This window comes from Serinus canaria, chromosome 27 (genome assembly GCF_022539315.1).
Source record: "Serinus canaria isolate serCan28SL12 chromosome 27, serCan2020, whole genome shotgun sequence".
Classification (NCBI taxonomy): Eukaryota; Metazoa; Chordata; class Aves; order Passeriformes; family Fringillidae; genus Serinus; species Serinus canaria.
Genome location: NC_066340.1, coordinates 3,599,920 through 3,627,291, shown reverse-complemented (window position 1 = coordinate 3,627,291; position 27,372 = coordinate 3,599,920). Strand labels below are relative to the sequence as shown.

Below are 27,372 nucleotides of genomic sequence, written 5' to 3'. Positions count from 1 at the left end.
TGGGAAGGACTCCACTGATTGATGAATGGAAGAAGATATTTGTTTTTACAAATGAACTTTAGTTTTGCTCATAAATGAAATTAGACCAGAGAGATGAAAGAAACAATGGGGAAGAAAAACCCCTAAATTTCATTAGAATTAATAATTAAAAGGGAGGGTTATACATTAGAGGGGAATCTCCTGTATCAGGTGGATCAGGAAGTCTGAACCTCTCAAGTACCTCAGCCAATAATGAAAGGGAGAAGGGAAATGAGGCTGGGAAATTGGAATAAAAAGGGAGGCTGCATCCTCCAAAAATTGGAGAGATCCAGGGGAATGTTCCATGGCCTCTCCCTTTATTAGAATAAAGACAAAGGACTCCTCTGTCTCCTTTTTGGACTTAAACCTCTGGTGTTTGTGGATTAATTTTCCTAACAGTATGTTAGTTAGAAGGGGTTTTTATGGCTTAGAGCAAAGGATAAACCCACCCCAAACAAGAAAATGTTTTTACCAAGCACAAAGACAGCACAGGCAAATAAGCCTGACAATGTGGCAAGTAGAAAAAAGGTCTCAGAATTTTCTACTGCAAGAAAACCGAAAAACAACTTCTAGCTTAAACTGTAATGTACTGACTGTGAGTGATTGGAGAACAGTAACATGAATGTGGTAATGAAAGTAATGATAGGTTATAGATAATAGTTAAGGTATAGATTGGTTCTACTATATTAAGATGCTCAGCAAAGAAAAGTCTATAATGCATTGTAACCAAAACCAAAGGGTCTCCAGGCCTGCCTGCAGCTGGAGCTGACAGCTGTAGGCACAGCCTCTGCCACCCATGACCCTGGGCTGCTGGAACATCTTGGGTGGAATAAACTGCATTTTGAAGAGCCACCTGGAGTCCTGCATCTCTCAGTCAGGCTCTTACAGAGAAACTCACAGAAGAGAAGGCAATTCTTATTTCTATTCACTGCTGCTGTTGTTTGGCACATGTGGAATGTGTTATGGAGATTGCTTACCCAAAGTGGTTTGTTGATTAGACATTGGTGGATGTTGTTTTGATTCCTGGGTTAACTGAGTCAAAAGCTGTGTCCTGACTGTCTCAGACAGTCACAGGTTTTTCTTTAGTATCCTTTAGTATAGCATCTCTTAGGTATGTAATTTAGTATAGCATTAGTGTAATATAGTACAGCTTAATAAAGCAATTGTTCAACCTTCAAAATCATGGAGTCAGAAAATATTTTTCCCTACATTAGGGTCACCCTACATCAACAGGGGACAGTGTCAGAGCTGGGGAACCCCCCCATTCCTGGCCATGCCCTGCCCTGGTGCCACTAACCACCCCAACCCTGCCCCCACCATCCCCAGGAGTGTGGGAAATGGATTTGTCAGGAATTCTCCAAGCCTGGCAGAAGGCTCACACAGTGAGCACCTGTGTGCAAACCTGGAGAGGAGAAATGCTGACTTGGAAATGCCATGGAACAGGACAGACATTGCTGAGAGAGAAATGGAACCAGAAACTGCTGCCTTGTGCAGGCTGGCCTAGCACAGAGACTGGACAGAGCTAAAGAATAAAGCAGGGATTTATCAGGAGGCCTCAATGGATCCACCCCAGGCTGCACCCCACGTGAACCCAAAATGGTCACAAAATGCCCCACAGGTCACAGGGTCTCTCACTTTTATAAGTTCTGCTCCATTTGCATATTGCAGTTAATTGTCCAATTCCAGCTCCAGCCCATCCAGTCCCATCCTTGTTTTTCTCTCTCCAGCCCACGGGGTTTGTGCTCTTGGGCTGAGATTTGGATCATTTGTCCCCAGCTGGAGCAGGAATTGTTTTGTCTCCCTGCTCTGTGCACAGAGCTCACCATGCCCTGATGTGAAGCCCAGACCCACCCACTAAAGCAGCACAGAACCTGGAAAATAGAAAAGCTCAAACCTGAGGCATCAAAACAAGTTTCAAAGTATGGCCTTGGAAATAAGATTAGATACTTTGGAGAAACAGAACTGTGAAAGATGCACTGCAGTAGAACCCACGAGGGGTAATTTGAGATGATTGGCTTTAAGGCATTTACAGCATGGGGTGGCAAAAGCTGACAGGCCAAGAAACACTTACAGTGTATTGTAATTAGGAAATAATTTGCTTCTGATTGTGATGGTGAGAATTATAACATCTGTATTGTCTCACCCTTCACATGAGACTGAAAATGGAATAAAAGCTTTTAAAACACCTCTCAGCTGCCCCATCTCTGGGTCAGAAAAGGGCTTTATCCAACACAGGGGGAGTTTGATGAGCCAAGAGCTCATGGGGACAAAGTTCTGAACCCCAGGGATCCCTGAGAGAGCAGAACTCTGCTGACAGCCCTGGTGTGGAAGGGCTGTCACAGCTGGGGACACCCCTGGCCTTGGGGGCACAGGGGACCCAGCTCTGCATGGAGCCACCCTGGGTACTCCAGAGCACCTGAGAACCCCCAAGGGGCTGGAGGATCTGACAGGCCCTGCCAGGGGCTTTAAAGCTCATCCAGGGCCACCCCTGCCATGGGCAGGGACACCTTCCACTGTCCCAGGTGCTCCCAGCCCCAGTGTCCAACCTGGCCTGGGACCCTTCCAGGGATCCAGGGGCAGCCCCAGCTGCTCTGGGCAGGAGCTCTTGGTTACAAACATTGTCCTGCTTGGCTCCCTGACACCAAACAATGCCTTGGCTGATCCCTGAGCTTCTCACACAGCACTGGGGAAGCTGGGAGCCAGCAGGGAAAACCAGCTCACAACGGGATCCTGCTGCCTTTGGGAAAACCTGTCCCTGCCTGGAGGGGGGTTTCTTGCACAGTTTTGGGATGTATTTGGTGTTTTCCAGGTCTGGTCAATGTTTCTGCTCCGAGCAGTGGCACTGGTGCATGCTGGCAGTGCTGGCCTGGGCACACAGTGTTGGGAGCAGAGTTTCCATCCTGGCTCTTTGTCTGTCTCACACTGTCACTGCCAGATTTTCTGAAAAATCCCTTTGCCAGGATTTCTTCTCCTAGGAAGATGAGAAGCCTCAGAGAAAAAACAGTATCATCTCATTTGCTTCTCCCTGTTTTGCTGCTCTGGAATGTGTCTGGACATTGTTTACCAACAGGTGCAGGTTTGGTTGGTTTCATGTGAATTGTTTTTACTTAATGACCAATCACCATCAGCTCTGTCAGACTCTGAGGAGTCAGTCACGAGTTTTTATTATCATTCTTGTTAAGCCTTCTGGCTGTATCCTTTCTCTATCCTTTCTGTATTCTTTAGTATAGTAATAATATATAATATAATATAATATAATATAATATAATATAATATAATATAATATAATCTAATATAATATAATATAATATAATATAATATAATATAATATAATATAATATCATATAATATAATATAATATAATATAATATAATATGACTGACATGACATGACATGACATGACATGACATGACATGACATGACCATGACATGACATGACATGACATAACATAACATAACATAACATAACATAACATAACATACCATAACATAACATAATATAATATAATATAATATAATATAATATAATATAATATAATATAATATAATAATATAATATAATATAATATAATATAATATAATCAGCCTTCTGAGAGGATGGAGTCAGATTCTCATCTCCCACCTCATCCTGGGGACCCCAGCAAACTCAGCACCACACCTGCTGCAATATTCACCTATTTTAATTCTGGTGCTGTGCTGACTGCAGCCCTTTGTGGGCAGGGGAACACAGAAATTCTTGCGATTGCCTGAAGATCAAGAGCAGCAGCAGGGAAAGTTTTGCAAGTCAAAGCATGCAATGGGTGTTCACATCTGAGAGGGGAAGTGTCAGGTCTTGACTGAATGTGGAGAACAGACCAAACCTGACAGAATTCCAATGAGGAGAGGGACTGTAGCAGCTTTCCACTCAGGAATCCCCCTCTGAGCATGTCTGGAGGTTGGAGCCTTTCCATAGAGGAGGCACCTGTGTCACCATAGACTCCCCACCCAGCTCTGCAGTCCTTGGGGGTCAGCAAAACAGATGAAAAATTCATTTTAAAGGGAGGTTCAGCTGCCTGAGCATTAGAGGCTGATGGCCCAGCCAGGCAGGAATGGGATGTGGGGTTTGAATGTCTAACTCTCAGTTTTCTTTATCTCTCCCACAGCCAACCCTCCCTCCAGGAGATCTCTGCTGTCCATGGCCAGGGAGTGTCCCTGCAGGGCTGATCAAATTCCACCATCCCATGGGGAGATGCTCTGCCCAGGGGAGGAGCCAAGCATTCCTCCCTGGATCCAATCTGCCCTGGGAACAGCCCAGCAGCCTTTGCCCCCTGCATTCCCAGAGGAGCAGCTTTCTGCTGCCCTGCATTCCCAGAGGGAGAGCAGGCCCATCTCCAGCAGCCCTGGAGCTGCAGAGGAAAACTCCCCCCTTGTGCAGGATCCCTGCTCCAGCAGAACACAGCTGGCACTGCAGGAGGGCTGAGCCCCCCTGGGATGGGGCTGTGCCACCACCCTGAGCCCCCTGGGATGGGGCTGTGCCACCACCCTGAGCCCCCCTGGGATGGGACTGTGCCACCACCCTGAGCCCCCCTGGGATGGGACTGTGCCACCACCCTGAGCCCCCCTGGGATGGGGCTGTGCCACCACCCTGAGCCCCCTGGGATGGGACTGTGCCACCACCCTGAGCCCCCTGGGATGGGACTGTGCCACCACCCTGAGCCCCCTGGGATGGGACTGTGCCACCACCCTGAGCCTCCCTGGGATGGGACTGTGCCACCACCCTGACACACAGAGGGTCAGGGCATGCTCTGACTCTGGCAGTGTCTTTTTTTTTTTCCTGGACAATTGCATTTTTATTTTTAATTTTCCTAGTAAAGAGCTGCTATTCCCACTCCCATATCTTTGCCTGAGAGCTCCTTAATTTCAAAATTATAATAATTCAGAGGGAGAGGGTTTGCATTTTCCATCACAAGGGAGGCTTCTGCCTTCCTCAGCAGACACCTGGCTTTCCAAACCCAGACACTTGCTGCAGATTCTCTTACACTGAGTGTCCTCAAAGGGAGCAGAGATGGAACTGAAGGTTTGAGCCCTTCTGGGAGGGGGAATTGTTACCCTGACCTTGCTGCATCAAAGCCCTTTGGGTAGAAACCAGCTGAGTTTGGCTGAGGAAATGTAAAACCAACCCCCTGAGGCCACCTGAGCTGCAGAGTCCATCTCTTGGAACTGGAATTGTGTTTGGGACATGGGGAGCTCAGAAATTCCTGCTGAAAGGACAAGAGGAATGGGGGATGCCAGAGGATCAGGACTGCTCTCCTGGTGGTCTGGGGGGAGCAGGGACCTCTCCTCTCCCCCAGCACCAGGCAGGATGAGCTGGGGAAGGAGCGACCAGCTCCAAGTAGAGCTGCCAGCCAGAAAAAGCCATCATGACCCCCTGGCACTGAGCAAAGCCCAGGAAATGCTGGCAGAGGAGCCTGGTGAGGTGCCTGGGGGTGTGAGCCACAGCCTGGGCACAAATGTCACCTCTCTGGGAGCAGGCAGGTCGTGGCACAGCCCTGGAGCTGCTGCAGGCTGAGCCTCAGTGGCATCTCCAGGGGGGTGCAGCCACCCCTCACACTCAGCAGAGGGAAATGAGACATCCAGGGGCAGGAGGACAGGGTGGTGTTGATGGAATTGCATTTCTCAGCTCTGGATTTGCTTACAGCTTCCCTCCTGGACGTGTTCAGGGTGGTTCTGTCTCCTTCTGTTTGCCCCTGGAGCTGTGGCTGGGGCTGTGCTGGCTCAGCCAGGCCCTGCTGCAGAGCTGGGGTGGGTTAGACCGGCTCAGCCAGGCCCGGCTGCAGAGCTGGCTCAGCCGGGCCCTGCTGCTGAGCTGGGGTGGGTTAGGCTGGCTCAGCCAGGCCCTGCTGCTGAGCTGGGGTGGGTTAGGCTGGCTCAGCCGGGCCCTGCTGCTGAGCTGGGGTGGGTTAGACCGGCTCAGCCAGGCCCGGCTGCAGAGCTGGGGTGGGTTAGGCTGGCTCAGCCAGGCCCTGCTGCAGATCTGGGGTGGGTTAGGCTGGCTCAGCCAGGCCCTGCTGCTGAGCTGGGGTGGGTTAGGCTGGCTCAGCCAGGCCCTGCTGCTGAGCTGGGGTGGGTTAGGCCGGCTCAGCCAGGCCCTGCTGCTGAGCTGGGGTGGGTTAGACTGGCTCAGCCGGGCCCTGCTGCTGAGCTGGGGTGGGTTAGGCTGGCTCAGCCGGGCCCTGCTGCTGAGCTGGGGTGGGTTAAGCCTCCTCCTCCTTGTAAATGGGATGTTAAACACGGGCAGGGGACAAAGGAGCAACAGCAGCGAGCTGAGGCAGTGGCTTATGCTGACAGTTTGATCAGTCTATTGGAAAGACTTCTGAGAGATTGTTTAGTTACAGTGGGGAGAAGGGGAAGATTAAGACTTTGTGTCCAGCAGGAGAGGGCAGGACAATAGCTGCTGAGTGGGAATTCAGACCTGGGGGGTGCAAAGGCACAAATCTCCAAGCAAAAGAGCAGTGCCCAACACTTGTTGCAGATTCTCTGTGTCCCCAACTCCAGCCTGTGCCTGCCTGAACAGAGCTGCTGGAGCCAGGAAAAGGGAACTGCTCACCCTCGGGGTGAGGGATCACACTCGGGTCACACTGCCCTGCCTGGCTCTGCAAGGAGGATTTTTCCTGCCCCCAGTGCCCATGAGGAGGGAGAGCCCACTCAGAGGTTGTTGTGCTAGCAGAGGAGGATGGCACAGGAGCTGTTGTGTAGGGGATCAATATTATCAACATTCCTGAACGTATCAATATTCTCTGACTGAAGCCAGAGCCTTCCAGCAGCCTTTGGTGAAACACCTGAGCTCTGCAGGGCAGGGCACAGGAGTTCTGCACACCACGAGTCCAAGGCAACTCAAATGTCAAATAACAACTGTGATAACTGCAAGGCACACAGGGACCCCAGGCTCCCTCGTGGTGGAGGAAAAACAGAGGTTCCCTATTGTATTTAGGGAGTTTTTGATGTAGGGAATGATTTGTATTTGATTTTATTGATTTAGAAGGTTGAATAATTTTAAAATTAAATTTATATTATGATATATTTATATTTATTATCATTATGTTAAAGAGATATATTATATTATATTATATTATATTATATTGATTATATTATATTATATTATCACATTATATTATATCATATCATATTATATTATATTATATTATATTATCACATTATATTATATCATATCATATTATATCACATTATGTCACATTTTATTACATTATATTATTACATTATGTTATATTATATTATATTACATTATATTACTATAGCATATCATCACATCACATGATATGACATGATATGATATTATATATTAAAGAAAAATTTGTGATTGTTTGAGATAGGATATAACTTTGATTTAATGGGTTAAGGAAAAGAAAAACTTTTACTGCTGTTCAATTAACTAAATTATTTTAGGTAAATAATTTTCTGAACACATTTTACATGTGTAAAAATAACAGGAGTAGTAAGTAGAGGTAAGAATTATTTTCTCTTCTTCTTTTTGTGCTTCTCTAGGAAAAAACTCATGAGAGAGAATGATGTCTGTCTCTGTTCAGAGCATGTGAAGGCCAGAGCTCCCCAGATGGGCTGTGCTGACCCCTCCAAGTGCCATTGCTCTTGGTGCTGCAGGGTTCCTTGAACCCACAGGCACTGAGGAAAATTCCTCTGTCCCCTGCTGATTTTTCCCCTACTGCTCTATTCCTTTGTGACCCAAACAAGCTTTGTAAAGGAATCAGCTTTAAACCTTTCCCAGGTGCTCTGCCTGCAGCTCATGTGGCAGAAACACCCAAGTCTGCAAACCCCACAAACCTGCAAGGTCTGCAGACCCCAGAAACATCCAAGTCTGCAAACCCCAGAAACTTGGGGGCTGCTCCAAGCCCTGGGTGAGGCTGCTGGCACAGGAACACAGCCCTGACTGCTGCCCTGTGCAGGCTGGCCTAGAACAGAGACTGGACAGAGCTAAGGAATAAAGCAGGGATTTATCAGGAGGCCTCAATGGATCCACCTTGGGCAGCACAAGAGCCCAGCCAGGGCTGCACCCCAGGTGAACCAAAATGGTCACAAAATGAACCCAAAATGGTCACAAAATGCCCCACAGGTCACAGGGTCTCTCACTTTTATAAGCTCTGCTCCATTTGCACCTTGCAGTTCATTGTTCAATTACAGCTCCAGCCCATCCAGTCTCATCCTTGTTTTTCTCTCTCCAGCCCACGGGGTTTGTGCTCTTGGGCTGAGATTTGGATCATTTGTCCCCAGCTGGAGCAGGAATTGTTTTGTCTCCCTGCTCTGTGCACAGAGCTCACCATCCCCTCATGTGAAGCCCAGACCTATCCACTAAAGCATCACAGAACCTGGAAAATATAAAAACTAAAACCTGAGGCATCACTCACTCTGGACATTTCTCTCCCAGTGCTTGCATACAAATATACAGAACTATATAAACTTTCTATCAAGTCTTAACAATTCTTTACAAATCCATCTCCCATACTTGGGCAGCTCCTCCTCCTCCCCTCCCCACCTCTCCTTTCTCCTCTTTCCCTCCTGTGTCCTGCTTGATGAATACTGAGATGGGAATGATCCCAAATCTCAAACTTCCCAATCTCCTGCTTTTTTAACACCTGACCCCAACAACCTCTCATTTCCAGTTTGGGCTCTAACACCCAACATCACTTGTGGAAAATCCCACATAAAATCCATTAACTTTCTGATGGGAGGAGATCTCATCCCCAAAATATCACCTATTTGCTCAGTCAGAAATTCTTTTCTCCATAAATCTCCCACCCCTGGATTTTTCTACTCCACTTTGTTCTGTTGCTCATTTTAACCCTTTTGGCTCATGCTGCAATCTCAACCTCCCCTCCTCGTGTCACCCCCTCTGCTCCCCTGTTACCAACCAGTCCACAGAGCTCCAGGAGGGTTTGGACACCACTCCCAGGGATGGGTGGGATTGTTGGGTTTCAGTGCAGGGCCAGGGGTGGGACTGGATGATCCTTGGGGGTCCCTTCTAGCTCAGGACATTCTGTTTGCCTGGAGTGGGAGGGGCACAGAGAGGGGTCACTGATGTGGTGCTGATGGCATTGGGGCGTGGGGGTGACAGAGAGATTGTTGGGGAGGAACTTGGGCCAAAATGCTCCTCAGATCAGACTGGGTGTGAAGAACAGCCCAGCTGAGACTTTGAGGCCTCAGATGGCCTCGTGGAGAAGTCAGAAGTCGGCCCAGACAGCAACAGGAGCTCTGTCAAGTCCCCATCCTGCTCGGTTTGGGGTCAGTCAGACCCACCCGAAGTTCTGACAGAGAATCCTCTCTGTCCCCTCCTGGCATGGAGGGATTAGACCTGGATTAGCTGATTTAGTGTGGTGAAACACCAAACTGAGTCTTGTGGAAACCAGATCTAGAATTAGTCCTGGTGGTTTCTTGTGGTGAAAAATGAGTCTGCTTTACTACTGGGTCCTGTTGTTCTCTTTCCATGGAGAGCAAAGCACTTGGAGTGGAAGGTTCTGGGCCCTGGAAAGATGTGAGGCACAAACTGCCATGAATATTGCAGGAAAGGCTGAACCATGTGCCACAATGGCATGGAGGGGACAGAAGGGGCAGTGGTCAGTGGCAGCAGTGGTCAGAGGGGGCAGTGGTGGCAGTGGTCAGTGGTGGCAGTGGTCAGTGGCAGTGGTCAGAGGGGGCAGTGGTGGCAGTGGTCAGTGGTGGCAGTGGTCAGTGGTGGCAGTGGTCAGCTGGGCTGCCCATCCTGGGCACTGTGGCTGAGACTGAGGCACCGGTTCTCTCTCAGCTGGAGGAACTGGATCTTAAAGTGTCTTGTGTCAGATCCAGAATGGAAAACCCAACTGGAACCAAGACAGACCCACCCCAAACTCCAACAGGGAATGCCTCTGCCCCACAGGAGGGGCTGTGCAGGGCACACAGGGCCTGCAGCAGGGCCAGCAGGAGGGCCAGCAGGAGGGACAGCAGCAGGGCCAGGAGCAGGGCTGTGCAGGGCCAGCAGCAGGGACAGCAGGAGCGCCAGCAGCAGGGCCAGCAGCAGGGCCATGCAGGGCCAGCACAGCCCCTGTGAGCGGGGCAGAGCTGCATCCCTCCCCTCTGCAGCGCTGTGCATCAGGGCTGCCGCACCACCAGCATTTTTGTGTGAAGTGAGCCCATTCTGGGCGAGTTGCTGCACTTGGGGTGACTCAGGGCTCTGTCATGGCCTGGGAGGTGATTTTGGCATCATCTGCCAGCGCTTCGGGCATTGAACATGGGATAGGAACGGTGTGATGGGAGAGGGGGAGGTGGGGATGGGATGGGATGGGATGGGATGGGGATGGGATGGGATGGGGATGGGGATGGAGCTGGGGATGGGGCTGGAGCTGCTTCCTCCTCAGGAACCTGAATGAAGTTGCTGCCAAGGGACTGGGTGTGCCCAGATGCAGGTCCTGCATTGTTCCCCCATCCAGATAGAAATGTTCTGTTCAGCAATGCCTGCTCAAAGCAATGCCACTCTTGCCTGGAAAACACAATCCACTGATTTGCCATGGCAGAGGATCTATTCTGCAGGGACTGTGATAATATTATTCGACCTGGAATTTACATAAATGCATACAATTTGCATATGCAAATGAAGGCTTCCAGGCTGTGACTGCAATAAACACAGTGAGATTTTCAGTGCTGTAAAGCCTTTCCTCCAAAGAAAGACACTGGGGTTTGTTTGGGTCCTGGCAGGGCTGTGAGCCACCTCCCAGGGCTGCTGTCCCCTCGCTGCCACTGCCAGCCACTCCCAGCACCAGTCACCTTCCTCTCCTGCCTCCTTCCCAAAGCTGGCACTGGGGAGGGAAATGTGTCCTGCCAGGGACAGGGGACAGGACACTGGGACCAGAACGAGCATCAGAAACCCAGACAGCTCTCCACTGAGGCCAGTGAGGGTGCTGGTCATCTCCCACTGGTCAGCCAGGCCCTCCAGCCATGCCTCCAGTCTGGGGAGTCCCTCTGGGGAGGCAGACTCCAGTTTGGGGAGTCCCTTGGTGGTGGTGGGTGGCCTCAAGAAGTGTTTGGTGCCAACTGTACTGAAATCACCCAGGGTGAGTCACAGTTTGGCACTGGGAAGCAGCTTCCCAGCATTCAAACATCATGGAAAACACCCCGTGGGAGGGAATTGCCACATCCATGCAGCTGTGCCACAGCCTGGGGTGGGATCTGCGGGGGATCCCTGGGCTGCCTCTCTTTGGGGAGTCCTTCCCTGAGCCCTGAGCCCAGGGCTGGAGTCCCCAGGCTGGTTCTGCTCCAATGAACAGCCTGGGGTTACCCCAGGAAGGAGGAGTCTGGCAGGGAGGGGACAGAGGGGACGGGGGGACAGAGGGGGCAGTTGTGGCAGTGGTGGCAGTTGTCAGCTGGGCTGCCCATCCTGGGCACTGTGGCTGAGACTGAGGCAGGGATTCCATCTTAGCTGGAGGAACTGGATCTTAGCGTCTTGTGTCAGATCCAGAATGGACAAACCAAACTGAATCCTGTAGAAACCAGATCTAGAATTAGTCCTGGTGGTTTCTTGTGGTGAAAATGAGTCTGCTTTACTACTGGGTCCTGTTATTCTCTTTCCATGGAGAGCAAAGCACTTGGAGTGGAAGGTTCTGGGCACAGGAAAGATGTGAGGCACCAACTGCCATGAATATTGCAGGAAAGGCTGAACCATGTGCCACAATGGCTCTGCCCCAAAGGTCAGTGTGGGTGCTCCTGCCTCCTTCCCAGGAACCTCAACTCTGTTGGACAGCACCATGAGGAACCAGGCAAGGATAAAATTTGGCTCAGCTCAGTTCAGGTCCCAGCAGGGATGGGATGGGGGGTTGATGCCTCAGGTTTTAGTTTTTCTATTTTCCAGGTTCTGTGCTGCTTTAGTGGGTGGCTCTGGGCTTCACATCAGGGCATGGTGAGCTCTGTGCACAGAGCAGGGAGACAAAACAATTCCTGCTCCAGCTGGGCACCAAGGACAAATGAGCCAAATCTCAGCCCAAGAGCACAAACCCCGTGGGCTGGAGAGAGAAAAACAAGGATGGGACTGGATGGGCTGGAGCTGTAATTGAACAATGAACTCCAATATGCAAATGGAGCAGAGCTTATAAAAGTGAGAGACCCTGTGACCAGTGGGGCATTTTGTGACCATTTTGGGTTCATTTTGTGACCATTTTGGTTCACCTGGGGTGCAGCCCTGGCTGGGTCCTGGTGCTGCCCAAGGTGGATCCATTGAGGCCTCCTGATAAATCCCTGCTTTATTCCTTAGCTCTGTCCAGTCTCTGTGCTAGGCCAGCCTGCACAGGGCAGCAGGGTGACCTGAGCTGAAGTTTGGCTCTGGATTGTTGTGCTCAAGGACTGTGAGGGAAGGGCACCCTCTCTTAGGTGAAATTTTGTGTAAGGCCAGGGAACTGGGGAGTTACTGGAGCCTGATCTGCCTCAAGAACCTGAAAGCCCAACCTCAAGGCAAATGTTTTTTGAGCATCTTGTCCCACAGAACACTTTCCTAATGTAATTCATTCCAGCACTCAGGGGAGATTTTACCCCCAGCTCTTCATTTCTCCAGCCAGCCTTGAATTCACAGCCTGCAGAACCCCACCAGAAATCAGATTTTCCACTTTGTGTGTGGTTTCCAGCCAAGCAGGGAAGCCAAGGCACACCTTGAGCTGAGGTCTCAAGGCTTGAGGTGATTTGGCCTGCTCCAAATCCTGTCCCTGGGGCAGCCTCAGGAGCTGGGTGCTGGGCTCAGGGGCTCTGGGAGGAGGCACAACTAAAGCTCAGCCTGGATTTACACCACAGACCAAGACTCCTGTCCCACAAGTGTGGCATTCACATTCTCTGGAAAAATCTCTTTGCCCAGGGTTTTTCTCCTGGGAAGCTGAGAAGCCTCAGAGAAAAATGAAAACAATTCTTATCTCATTTGCTTCTCCTGTGCTGTGCTCGTGTGGAATGTGTTTGGAGATTGTTTACCCACAGGGGATTGTTCCATTGGTTTTCTGTGAATTGTTTTGACTCATTGGCCAGTTGGGGCCAGCCAAGCTGTGTCAGGGCTCTGGAGAGAGTCAGGAGTTTTAATTATTATCTTGTTAGCCTTCAGTCTGTATCCTGTCTGTATTCTTTAGTATAGTTTAATACAGCACTATATAATATAATATAAGATAATATAATATAATAGAATAGAATATAATATAAGATAATATAATAGATATAAGATAAGATAATATAATATAATATATATAATATAATATAATATAATATAATATACTATAATATAATATAATATAATATAATATAATATAATATAATATATAATATAATATAATATAATATAATATAATATAATATAAATGTAAAAGCCTTGTGAGAACATGGAGTCAGATCCATCATTCCTTCCTGCCACGGGGCACCACACAAATCCAACACAAGGACCATGGACAGTGTTAGGAGTGAAACTAAAACCCCTGGAGCCAGGATTACTGCACTGGGCTGGACAGAGGAGCTGCTGCAGAGCAGGGCTGGGGTGGGAGGAAACATCTGCCCTCCATGGGCTCACAGCACCTCTGAGCAGCTCATCTGTGTCCTCTGGCCACCACAGGTTGATTTTCAAACACCTCCAGAGCCTCTGGGCATGCCCGTGGTGGTGCTGTCCCCCTCTTGTCCTGCTCTTCCCAACCCTCCTGGCACTGGGGTAAGGGATGTCACAAAGGTGCCACTGCTCCCAAAGGGATGTGAAAATCACAGCCCCAGCCCCAGCACTTAGGGAAGGGTGTCCTTTGGGGGTTCTGCCTCCAAAACTGTGATCCTGAGCTTTGCTCCACTCTTGGAGCCAGAGTCTCTTTTATATCCACTCCCAGCTCTTTTTAGGTTCTCACTTCACCACCAGCAGCAGCCTGAGCCCCCCCAAACCAACAGATGAGGATTTGGGGTCTGGAGATCTTATTTTTGGATTTGTAGGGGAAATAAATCAGCAAATTGAAAGGAAAAGTAAAAATACAGAGAGAGCCATGGGTTGGTGTTCTGCATAAACTCCCTGTCAGACAGACCCCAGGTGAATTTCATAAAAACTGATTAAAGGGGAGTTGGTTGTTACCAAACCTAACCAGGCCTGAGCAATAATCAGAATTTAAACCCACAATTGAAATACTTTGCAATAATAACACAAACAAACAAACAAACAAACAAACAAAAAAAAAAGCCCATCAAGAAATTCCCCTTAAAACATCTAAGAGGCCTCTGCAGGTAACATTTTTCAAGGACCACTGCAAATTTCTTGATTATAAACTTTCACAATTTCTAGAAAGTAACTGCAGGAAACTTGGGTGAGTCTGGGACATAGAAATGGGATGAGAATAAAAAGCCCTGAAGGTTTTATCACCCAGCACTAACCCTTCCTGCCCCAGTGAGGGTTTTTTGTTGGAAAGGGGGAAGAAGATCTGGAGGGCAGCAGGGAAAGAATTTCTCATTTAAAGTGTGAGCACTGGGAAAGGTGCCAGTCAGACTTGATTAGATTTGTAAGATTAATTAAAAGCAGACAGGTTCAGTGAATTGTGAAAAAGACAAATTAGCAAATTAGCAAATCAGGAAATCTATCTTCAGAAAAGGAATTAGAGACTTTGGCTCCCTTATCAAGGCAAATTTGCTTTTTAGAGCGTGGTTCTTTCATCTTCCAGGGGTGGCATTTTACTATTCTATATAAAAATTATGTATAAAATACAATTTTATATATAGTTCTTAATATATCTATTTCACAGAATAAAAAAATTAAATATAAAAATTTTACATAGAAAACATTTAAAAAAAAATTACAAAGCTGACACTAAAAAATGAAACACGCCTTTATAAAAAACACATGTTAAAACTCCCAAAAATCCCCAAAACTTGCTTTTTTACTTCAAACATAAAAAGAAATAGCCCAGCACTGGCAGCCCTGGTGATCCCCAGGCACTTCCAGGCCTGGAATCCCTTCCAGCCAAGGCTCCCAGTCCCTGCTGGGGATGTTGTGCTGCCTCAGGAGCAGCCCTGGTGTCAGCTGGATGTGAGACTGGAGGGAGGGACTCAGCCAGGGCAGTGAGCAGTGTTTGTAAAGGACCCCGTGGTTTGCAAACAAACACCTGGTTTGGGGTTCATTTGGGATTTCTGAGGAGTCCTGGGCATGGTCCCAGAAAGAGAAGGGTCATGGAGTGGGAGAGCTCTCAAGATCCCTCCATCCCATGGGAAAGCTTATCCCAGGAAAATCCAGAATTAATATTAAAAAAAAAGCTGAAATAATAGCAATTCCCAGGAATTAATATGAAATATTACTATTTGAAGAAAATAATATTTAAAAATCTGGATTACTATTAATTCCTGGGAATTAATATTAAATATTAATATTTAAAATAATATTAGAAAAGCTGGAATAATATTACCAGGGAATATTATATTATATTATATATTATATTATATTATTATATTATATTATATTATATTATATTATATTATATTATATTATATTATATTATATTATATTATATTATATTATATTATATTATATTATATATCATATAATTCCCAGGAATTAATCCTTCAACAGAACCTATCAGATATGACAGATCACAACTGGCTAGATCTGTTTTGGGACTTATGAATGATGAATTTTCTTTGCTTTTTGATTTGTTGAGAGGGAACTGTGACATGACTTCTCTGGGGTTTCTGGCAGCTGAATCCCAAAGGGCTCTCCTGGGCTGCAGCAAGCTGAGACCAGCACCTCGCTCTGAGTGGGGACTCTTAGGGCAAAAAACCTCTCAGTGTTGCTGTTCCTGCCACAGCAAAAAAAGCCTGGGATGGCTCAGATTATAATCAGAGCCAGAAAAAGATTATTATCCATAGATCAAACCCCATTTGTATTTCCTTCATCAAAATTGTTTTTATTTTAAGTATAGGCTGTTTAGATTTCTGACACCTTTTGTGTTAATAAAATCTGTTGATTTTCAGCAAACCAGGGCACAGGTGGTGTTAAAGGGCTCCCAGTGTTAATCACAGCACAGTAAACAGAAATCTCAGCCTGTGTCCCATGCAGACATTGCCTTGATCCTGAGAACTTCACCCAAACAACCTTAAATAACACAGCCTGGTACTGAAATCCTCTCACCACATCCAGCACTGCTGTGACTCCACTACAAACATCAACATCACCGAGCCACTGCCAGGTGTGGACACAAAAATGAAAGATTGGCTTAGCTAGGATTAGACTGCAATGCCAGCAGAAGGCTGAAATTCAGCTTCAGCTAAGAGAGGGAACATGAGCTCTGCATGTGATGTGGGAATTTCATAGCTGAGCTCCTGACAAGTCCTCCCCATTTCAGGTCATGGGGGCAAATCCCTGACAGAGCCTCTGAGAGGTGCTGGGAGCTGGACGAGGCTGTGGCCAGGGGTGGCATCTGCTGGGGTCCCCAGGACGAAGGAGGGATTGAGAGTCTGACTCCATGCTCTTAGAAGGCTGGATATTATATATTATGGATATGATATGATATGATATGATTACATTACATTACATTATTATGCTGTACTAAAAAATAGAGAAAGGATCTTACAGAAGCCTTAACAAGATAATAATGAAAACTTGTGACTGCTTCAGAGCCCTGACACAGCTGGACTGTGACTGGTCATTAAGTAAAAACAATTCCCATGTTGGATAAACACTCTCCAACCCCATTCCAAAGCAGCAAAACACAGGAGAAGCAATCAGATAATTTTTGTTTTCCTTTTTCTCTGAAGCTTCTCAGCTTCCCAGGAGATGAAATCCTGGCAAAGGGATTTTTCAGAAAATGTGACAGTGACACATTTGTCCTCCAGGACAGCAGCAGAAATCAAACACCCCCTGAGTGTCAGCTAGAGGATGAAATTCATCAGTCCAGATGATTTGGTGACTCAGAGCCCTGTCCCTGGGCTCAGGCTGCTCTCAGGGAGGGAGGGAGGGCTGGAGACCCCTCCCTGGGCCCCCACACCCTGTGAGAGTGAGAACAGGAGTTAAATCCTGCCCTGACCCAGCTGGGGTGGCCCTGCCTGGGCCCAGGAGGGAGCAGGGGGACAGGAGTGAGGATGTGACAGGCTGGTCAGGGAGAAAGAGAAAGCTCCATAAGCTTTGCCATGAATAGGTCTGGCAACCTTTAAGGAGGCAGAGAGAAAATCTTGTGAGCTATCTGCAGGTGGGGTCTAGAACAGATTGTTTTCCTCAAAGGGTGTCTTACTAACTAAGCAAACCTGTGAGATGATTACATGACCAGTCAGGTGCACCTGTACCAGACCAGGGTATAAAAGAAGGGGTTCCAATGAAGTGGCTGCTTTTAGCCCCCTGACCTGGAGTTTGTGACAGCCCTGGTGACACAGGAGGGACCTCCAGGTTTGTCCTGGGGCTCCACTGGAGCCTTGGGCTGCACGTGGGCTGGAGCTGCTGGGGGTCCTGGTGGAGGCACAACCCCCTTTAAATGTGCCCTGGGAATGTAGTTGATAGTAAAAGAATTTAAAATCACAAAATTCAGAGAGCTAGAAAGAAAGTTAGGCTTGGGAAAATGTTAAAGGCAGGCCCTGGGAAATGTATTTGTATTTTTGTAAAAAATACATATAAAAATGAAAATGTGTTTTTTACATGATCTTGTATTTGCTAGATCATGTGAAAGTGCACCTGTGTAACCAGTATATGAAAAATGATACAATTGTTAGATGTGATTAGATACAGTTTTTGTTTAAAGAATCATGTGAGGGGTTTGAGGGGGATCACAGGAAAGCCATGCTTGGATGGAATCAATGGATACAATACAACAATGGCAGTTTAATAATTAATATATAAGTTATGTGAGGATAGAATATAAAACATGTTCATCCCAAACCCATGGTGGAGTCAGATTTGGGTCTGTGCCCCTGACTCCCAGAGCTCTCCATAACAGCACCTGCATAGAATCATTCTGTGATTGTTCCTGAGTGCTGACAGAGTGACCTGGAGCTGTCAGGAGGAACCTCAAACACCACCTTTGGTGGCACTGACCTCAGCAAAGGGAGCCACAGCCACCAGCGAGGAGCCTGAGGGGATCCCTGGAGGGCAGAGTGGGACCAGCCAGGCTGGTGCAGCCTGACCCTACAAATGTCCCAGGACAATCCCTCCTCACCTCCCTGCAGCAAGGAGGGTCCCCTCAGGTGTGAGCCACCCTGTGGATGGGACAGCCTGCCCAGAGACAGAGGAAGCCAGCTGAGCTATCCCACAATGGGCCTGGGAAGCTTTAGGGAGCTGGGGATGAGCAAGGATTGCCAAATGTTAAAAGCACCTGCAGGGGGTGTTTTTCTAACAATCTGTCTGGCTGTTTTCCTCATAAGATTGTTTACAAATGGGTGTCTTGTTAATTAGCCAGCCATGTGAAATGTGTCGATTAAATGACCAGTCAGGTCCACCCGTAGCAAACTGAGCTGTAAAAGAAGAGAGGATGAAATAAATAAACGAAGGCCTTTGGCATTTTGCCTTCTGTGTCACCTCTGGCTCAGGTGACAACTGCCCTTTGTCAGTTGATCAGCACTGGAGAGGGAAGATCAGCCCAGTGCTGTTTGTGAGAGCCCTCCAAGGTGCCCTGAGCAGCTCCCACCTGCCCTGGTCACCCTGCACCAGCCCAGGACCTCCCTTTCCACCCTTCCAGCCCCACTCCAGCTGCTCTGCATCCTCCTGAGCTCTGCCTCCCACAGGAGCCCCAGGTGCCCTCAGCTCTGTGTTTGGGGTGAGCCCAGCTGTGAGCTCTGTTCCTTCATGTCACCATCCCCTTGATGCCTCAGGTTTTAGTTTTTCTATTTTTCAGGTTCTGTGCTGCTTTAGTGGGTGGGTCTGGGCTTCACATCAGGGCATGGTGAGCTCTGTGCACAGAGCAGGGAGACAAAACAATTCCTGCTCCAGCTGGGCACCAAGTTCAAATGATCCAAATCTCAGCCCAAGAGCACAAACCCCGTGGGCTGGAGAGAGAAAAACAAGGATGGGACTGGATGGGCTGGAGCTGTAATTGAACAATGAACTCCAAGATGCAAATGGAGCAGAGCTTATAAAAGTGAGAGACCCTGTGACCAGTGGGGCATTTTGTGACCATTTTGGGTTCACCTGGGGTGCAGCCCTGGCTGGGCCCTTGTGCTGCTCAAGGTGGATCCATTAAGGCCTCCTGATAAATCCCTGCTGTATTCTTTAGCTCTGTCCAATCTCTGTGCTAGGGCAGCCTTCTCCAGGCATGCCCCTGCCTCTGTGCCAGGGGGGATGGGGCAGTGGCTCAGCAGGCAGGACATGGGAAATCACTGCTTTGTGGCCTCCCCCACCCCAGCACCTCCAGCTGAGAGGGTGGGGTGGCCAAAAATCCCCCCTGAATTCCCAGTGCTCCTCCTTGGGGTGCCTTTGGCAAGAGCTTCACTTGGGCAAACGCTGCTTTTAGTGAAGGAGTCCAATAAGGAACAAGTGCCTGCAATTAAGGAGCCTCATCAGAGCTCCCTGTGGCCACTTAGATTTTCCTCTGCCTCCAGTTACAGGACTGGTGACAGAGATTTGTGTGGAAAGGGCAGAAAGGCTCTTGAGTGAGGCAGAGCCCTTCTCCCCGGGCTCCTGTGGCTCCAGGCTTGTCCTGGCCTGGGGCACTCCAGGAGACACAAGGGGTTAATTTCTGAGGGATGAGCCCTCCTGAAGGCCAGCAGTGTGACAGTGCTCACTGCTCTGTGCTGCCCTGCCCTGGGAGTGTTTTGGAGCTGTTGCTGAGCTCAGGGCTCCAGGGGCAGGGCTGGAACAGAGCAACCTTCAGGGCAGCTTCCAACCCAAACCACGCTGGGATCTACACTGGGGAGGGACAAAGCCAGCAGGAGATGTCACCCAGAGCCCTCTGCCAGGTCCTGAGGCTCTCGAGGCTGTGCATCCTTGGAGATCTGCTCTGGCAGTGGCTGGGGCTGTCCTGCTGCTCAGCACTCAGGATCTGCCTCAATCCCACTCCAAAACTCTGCTTTCCATGGCATGGATTGACCATCCCACCAGCAGGGATTCCCACCAGATAAACCTGGCTGGGAAAACCCTGAAGAAAACCTTGAAGCCCACAAAACCCTTCAGAGCCAGAAGCTCCTGAACACTTGTGGGCAGTCAGGTTTCCAGGCACAGCCCCAGGTGAGCCCCACAGCCCTGCTGCCCACCCTGCCCGCACCCACAGCACTCCTGGGGGGTCAGCAGCCTGCTCTGCATGGCCCCACCACAGCTCCCCATCTCCTCCTTCTCTTTCAGCAGCACTAAGCAGACAGCCAAAGTGTTGGACACGGCTCTGAGGGAGCTTTGTTGGCCCCAGCTCCTCCTGTCAGCACTCACAGGCAGCATTTCAGTGACCTTTTCCCATCTGTGCCCCGTTTGTTCCCTCTCAGGGCTCTAATGGGATGGCAGCATGTGAAGAAGGGTTGGACCTGTGTCAAAATACCTCACTGGAGGTTACATCCACAGCCCGAGCCACCCTGGAGCTCACTCAGAGCTGCCTGGACAGGGACAGGGCGATGTCAGGGAGTTTCCAACAACCCAGCTGGGCTGAAACCCCCTCTTGGCTTCTCCATCCTGCTGCCACCAGCGGGTCTGGACCCCAAGCTCTGGGTTTGGAGCACAGGGACCTTCCCTTGGAGCTGGGGCAGGACCTCCCTGAAGAGCTGCAGGGCTGCACTTGGGCTCTCCTCTCTCTGGACAATGTCAAGGACCTTCCCAGCCCCTCAGTAAAACACATCCCACAGACCCTGAGCAGCTCCATCCCTTTGCCTTTATCCCCTGCAGTGTCACTGCTGCCAGGCTCCTGGCATTGTCTGGCTGGCAGTGGAGCAGCAGGATTATTCCAGCCACCCCCAAACCCGTTTACAAGGTGATCAGAGCCCATTCTCATCACTCTCCTTTTCCTAGGGCACACACAGACACTTCCTCCCCACCACAGGAACAAACCCTTTTCTCCTTTCTATCCCACAGCAGAAAGGCTCTGTTTTGATGTTGCTGCCAAAACCTTCCCTATCCAGCAGGAAAATCCCCAGGAAGGTGGTGCCAGCAGGACAGGGCACTGCCTGTCAGCATCCCTGGGGCTCTGCCACAGGAACTGTCCCCCTGAAGGTCCCAAGTTGAACAGAGATGGGTTTAGCTGGGGGTGAGGGAGCCCCAGGCCAGCCCCTGGAGGGCTGCAGGACACCAGCACAGGGCCCAGGCTGATGCTGAGCCCCACCTTTGCTCTCCTTGCCCTGTTTTGGGGTGTGCTGAACCCTGCGAGTGGGGCTCATCCCCAAAGCCTCCTTTGTGCCTCAAGAGCAGAGGGTCAGGAAGACATTTGGGAAATGATGATTTTGTAAGAGTGCAGATAACACTGTGCTAGAATCCACCACATAAACCTCCTTCCCACAGAGCACATATTGAAAGCTTTCCATGGGACCAAAGGAGACCTTGAATTTGTGTGCTCTGGGAGCATTGTCTGTGCCTCAGCCCTGGCCAGATATTTCTGCCCTCCTGCTCCCTCAGCCTTCAAGAAACCTCTAAAACCCCCCAGCATTTGCAACCTCAGCCCTACATGGGGCACCTCCTCACATCCCTCCAGAGCAGCAGAGACTCTCTGGCACTTTGGTGTTGCCAGAATCTATAAAAATACACAAAAGCTGGATCTGTGGATGAAATCCTGTGCAGAGTGTGTTTGACTCCCTCCTTTCCCAGGGATGCTGCCTGCCATGCCCCTGGTGTCTGTGCTCTACATCCTCTGTATTGTTCCTTTGGGGTGAACTCGGAGGGGTTTGGGAGGAGGGGATGGGGCAGACACCTGTCTGCAGCATTTGCTCCTGAAAACAGGCACAGGAGGCTTTTTGCTCACAGGGACATTTTTGCTTCACGAGGGAAAACGAGACCTTTCCATCGAGAAGGTTTCGCTTCCTCGCTCTGGGACTTGAAACCTTCCTTGATTTGGGCGTTAAATCCTGATTTATATCAAAGCCTGAGGCAGCTCAGGGGCTGGTGGGATGAGCTGATGCCATGTGAGATGTCCCTGCCCCAGGCAGCTCCTGTCCTCAGACCCAGCCCTGGCATCCTGACCCGCTCCTCCGCATGCCCCTGCCCGCCCAGCGGTGCCCAGGTGGGGCAGAAAAGGGATGGAAGGAATCAAAGTGCTGCTCTCTGTATTTCAGGAGCCTCCCCTGCCTTGGGCTGAGGGCCTGAAGTTCGGCAGCCACGCTCAGGGCGAGGAAATCATGTAATTCTCCAGGAAAACCTGCTGTGATTTAGCCATTTCATGAACCTGCAGAGCTTTGAAACGCTTCCTGAGCGGGGACTTCTCATTGTGCTCTCCGTCTTTCTCCTCTGGAAAGGCACATTCTCATCCCAAAGTCCACGCTAATAAATGGATTATTAAAAAAAAATTAAAAAAATTCATCCTTTCTCTCCTGAATTCTAAATATTCCCAGACATGGCAGTCCATTCCCAAGTTCACTCCCACCTACTTCTTGCCATCTCCATGTTGGCACTGAAAGGATCTAATTCAGTAATAAAGAAGAGAGACTTTTCTGGAACGGCGAAAATAACCCAAGAATCTCTGTAGCACCAAATTCCACCATCTCCCTCTTTTCCCTACAGATCATCAGGCTCACAGCCCCTACCTGGCACATACAGAAACTTAACAAGAGATATTCCAGCAAGAAATCCTACATAAAGACAGGAATAAACTGAAATATTCTGTTATGCAACTCACTGGCTGCTGGATTTAAATGACCTGGAATATTTAATTCTATATTTCTTGTTCTAAAGGGCTTCCAACTGCATTTTGTTACTGTATTCATTTATATAGACTTAGATTTATTTTTAAAATGAGTAACTCAGGTTACTTACCAGCCTCATTACAAGATACAACCAATTCTTTTGAAATTTATTTTTCTTGCTGGTGCAAGGAAATTAGCGGCATTTCCATAATTAAAATGAACAAAATCTACCTTTGAGCAATTTTACTAATGAATGTTTTCTCAGGTGCCATTTGCGTTACTTGCCGGACTAAATTCGCATGACAGAATACAACAAAAGAAGGGAAAGAAGTCCAAAAAAACGCAGCAACCAAACAGAAAATAGAATTAAATTGTTTTTTTTAAAAAAAGATCAATTGCAATTTCATGGAAAGGAAGAAAATCCCTGTGGCAGAGTGATGAGAGAGACTAAATTCCCATTGCACAAGGAAATAAAACCGCATCCTTTCACATCTGAACCAAGAGCCCATCGCCACAGTGCCGAAAATGGAGAAATTAAGAGTGGTAGGGAAGCCTCCATTTGTGCAAAGGGAAACCCAGGCATGGCCCTTTGAAAATAACCCCCAAACTTTTCACTGATTTCATTAATTACAGGTCAAATCTGAAGAAATTACGCTTCAACTCCAGCATGCAGCTCCGCAGGGCGAGGGGTGAAAAGGGAGGAACACACAGCTCCCATGGCTAATAATTAATGAATTCATTAATCAATCATAGGGAGAGGAAGGGCGAGGGGAGGAAGGAATCTTACCACCAAATTGGGTAACCGGCTAAGACCTTTGTGCCATTGAAGAGAAAAGACAGAATTAGTCCAAGCAGGTGGTAATCCATCAGTCCAGGCTGGTGCAAGGGGAGAATCGCCACGAAGTTTTCAGAAAAACATGAAGTGCCAAAATGAAGAATCCCCCTCCTCCCAGGAAAAAAAAAAAAAAAAAAAAAAAAAGAAAAAATAAAGGGGTAAAAAGAGTAAAGCCAAGTCCCTGGTGGCTCGGGTGACTTTCTGGCTTGTCAGAAACACACCTCTCCAAGCCTTTCCCCCGTAGATCATCCAAAAGCGTCTATTAAAAAGTGCAGGGCTCGGGGATGTCAGCAGGCGGCCAATCAGACCGCATGGCCCAAGGTGAGGGATGAGGCTCAGCCCAGGGCTGTCAATCAGCCTCTCCTCCCCCTCCACCCCACAACTTTGTTCCGAGCCTCGCTGCCACGGACAAACCCTCTGTGCACCACACTCCACTGGGGCACTGGGATTTGGGGTGAGGATTTGAAATTTTTAATTTTTTTCAATTTTTTTTTTTTTTACTTGGAGCCCAGGATGTGCTGCCCCTGAATGCCAGGACTTGGCAAGGTAAGGATGAAGGGTGGCTGTGGTGAGGGGTGGCTTAATCTCACAGTGGGAGTGAGACAGAACTTGTTCTTCAGATGGACAGGGATGGGGGCACAGAGGGACAGAAAACCCTCTGCCTGTGGTGGTGTGGGCAAAACTGGGGATAAAGTTGAAATGAAACCTGCAGTGCCCAGGTTTTCAGCCTGTGGGGGTGATGGATGGAGGGGGGAGCAGGGGCAGCCTGGATTTCTATTGAGAAAAAATTGCCATGTCATGGTGAGAGGGGAGCAGGCAGATGGGGATGTGTCCCACGGATGGATTGATTGGGAAGTGCATCTCTGGATGCAGGAAGATGAAAATATTATCAAAACCCCACACATGTAACAAAAAAACTCCCCAAGCAGTTTCATGATTTGCAAATAGACCCAACAAAGATTTTACTTAAAAATCCTTGTAATAGGGAGAGAGCCTGTTTGAACAGGAGCTATTGTGCAGCCAGAGGAGATGACTCGACAGAATGGGACAAAGAAATGGGAGAAGCCAAACAAGTTGCTTTTTCTCCTAAAGCATCTCAGCAAGCACAGCTCTGTTGCTGCCCTGGGGCTGCCTGGGGTGGAACCAGCTTGAGATCAGGTGCTTTAGGAGCAGCCAACAAATCAGTTTATTTCAGAGCCGTGGCAGCAATGGAGATTCAAGGTCCTGTCTTGGGCAGCTCAAGGCATCTCATGGTTTTGAGAGCTCTAGACCTCCTCTGGCTCTTCAGGCTCTGGGCACAAACAAATTCCTCGTTGTGTTCAACCACACACTGGCACAGGGAAGCCCCTGGATCCCTGGCAGTGCCCAAGGGCAGGCTGGGCAGGGCTTGGAGCAGCCTGGGACAGTGGGAGGTGTCCCTGCCATGGCAAGGGTGGAATGGGATGATCTTTAAGGTTCCTTCCAACCCAAACCACTCCATGATCCTGTGATGCACCTGCCTCTTGCTTCTGCCCTTCTGGATTGCCAGTTCTGCCTGATTTTGGTGTCTGGGTGCTGAGCTGGGGCAGTGCTGCTCTCAGAAGGGGTGGCTGCTCTCCTGGCCATGGCACAGCCAAGGGAGGACACAGCAGCTGCTCACACTTGCCCTCTCCATCACTCCCTGCACCTGCTGCAGGGACTGTGAGGCCAAATTTCTCCAGGCTTACTCCAGTGGGCTTTCCAGCTGACTGTGACCCACCACAGATATTAAACATCCTTGTTCTTTTGGAGGGTTTTGAATCCCAGAGGCGATGTGGGGTGTAGTCTGTCCTGGCAAATCTTCCTGGAACCCAGATGGGTTTTACTGAACTGGGTCTAAGAAAGCAGCAATTGTCCAGTGACATTTGGGGACTCGTGGATTTAAGCTGCTCCAGTAAATTTAACACTAGCTGGAAATCTTCCCCACATCTTGAAATTTACTGCCCATGTTTTTAACTGTGAAGATGGATCCTGGTGTGGAGCTGGCCCAGCCAATTTACCCAGCCGTAAAGGGATTTTAGTCACAGTTTGGGGCAGGAATATTCCAAATAAACCCTTAAGATTTGACCCACCTCTTCTGGAGCTTAAGAGAGTTTTTCAGGCTGGATGAAGGTGCCCCTGTCTGCCTCATTCCAGGGCAGGGAATGGTCCCAGGCACTCTTCCCTTACTGCCTAAACAAAGCCCTGGGCTGTGTGAAATGCACTGAAGTGTCTGGAAGCTGCTCTGGCAAAAGCAGGACTGCAAATGCTGCCCAGGTTTGTGTTGGTGGATGTTTTGGAGCTGCACAAACAGAATAAGGATTAAAAGTACCAAGGGACAGAATTTTTGTGATTGAAGTGTCACTGCTAGTGAGGCAGCAAGTGGAGAGACTGAAGTGAGATGTCTCAGGTGATACTGCAGGTGGCTGAGCCCATGGGAGAGGAGGAAAACCTCAGACACTGCAGAAATCCAGCTGGGGAAATCAGAATTGAGGTGTTGTTGGTTGGAGAACATCATCAAGGTCTGGGTGGACCTGGCAGTGTTGGGTTAATGGTTGAACTTGATGAACTTTAAGTTTTTTTCCAGCCTCATTGATCCTGTGGTGGCTGAGACATTCCTGTCCATCAGACATTGGGGAACACAAAGTGCTCCTTATCCATTTCTGGGTGCTGGTTTTTATAAACCAAGCCAATAATGAGCTACAGAATGCTTCCTCTGCAGGAACCAGGAGGGAAAGTGGCCCCAGAGCCACATTCAGAGGTTTGTTTGCTGCTGTGGTGGGACAGGGATCTCAGTGTGCCTCGGGATGGGCTGTGCTACAGCAAGAGCAGAGACACAAAGCTCCCACACACTGATGTGGCCAAGGGCAGGTCCTCAAAGATGCACAGAGAAGGGCTGAGCCCAAGCACACTGAATTCATGGGAATGACTCTGACAGGTGTCTGAGGAAGTCCCTGGAGAAGCTCATCCCCCCAAATCCTTTCACTTCTCCATTCCACTGCTGTCTGCACATCTGTCCCGGCATCAAAAGGAATTTGCCCCACCTTTGGTGAGGAGATTGTGTCTGAAATTGCTTTGGGTTGGAGATCTTGGGAGCAGAAGGTCCTGCCTGTCCTGGATCTAACTCCAGGAGACTCTTGGTTCCCAGTTTCTCCCAGTTTCTCCCAGTTTCTCCCAGTGAAATGAGCAGAAACACAATGGCAGTTCTCAGCTGTATCTTTGGCTGTGTCAGCTTTGATCCCCAAAGCCTTGAGGCAGCAGGCAGGGCTCCCCAGGGAGGAGGACCTGTCTCCCAGGGATGAAGACTCCATTGGCAGTGAAGGGAACAGACTCACTTTGAGCCTCCTCTGATGTGAAATGAAAATCTGATGCGTACATGCTAAAATTATCCTGGGCATATTTCGTGCTAGCCTGAACAAATATTTATAAGTTCTACAGCAAACATTAATTTTAAATGTAATTTCTAAGAGCAAATGACAGTTCCCCAAAAGAGTACAATTTCAAAATTTCCCTCATAGATACCTCCTTGTGCTGCTGAGTGACAGTTTTATTAACTGAGGGTCTTTTCAATCACATCACTCTGTCTAGTTTGGCAATATTGACTCTCATAGCCCAGTTTCAATGTGCCCAGAAATGAAAGGAATTGAGGAAGTCAGAGGTTTGGCTGCTCAAGAACAGCCCTGCTGCCTTTACAATGTCAGCACAGAGGTCCTTGTGTGTCCTGGGACATTGTGGCACTGCTGGAGGGGATCTTTGGTTTATTCCAGCAGCCC

General features: G+C 48.8%; 1 protein-coding gene across 1 annotated transcript in view; it reads right to left on the bottom strand.

The window, feature by feature from the left end:
* WNT3 (Wnt family member 3) overlaps positions 1-23,634 on the bottom strand; it is a 35,576-nt gene extending 11,942 nt beyond the window's left edge. The window contains exon 1 of the mRNA XM_050985851.1: positions 23,555-23,634. Within this exon, the coding sequence (XP_050841808.1) occupies positions 23,555-23,634 (80 nt within the window). The remainder of the gene's footprint in view (positions 1-23,554) is intronic.
* Between the last annotated feature and the right edge of the window lie 3,738 nt (positions 23,635-27,372).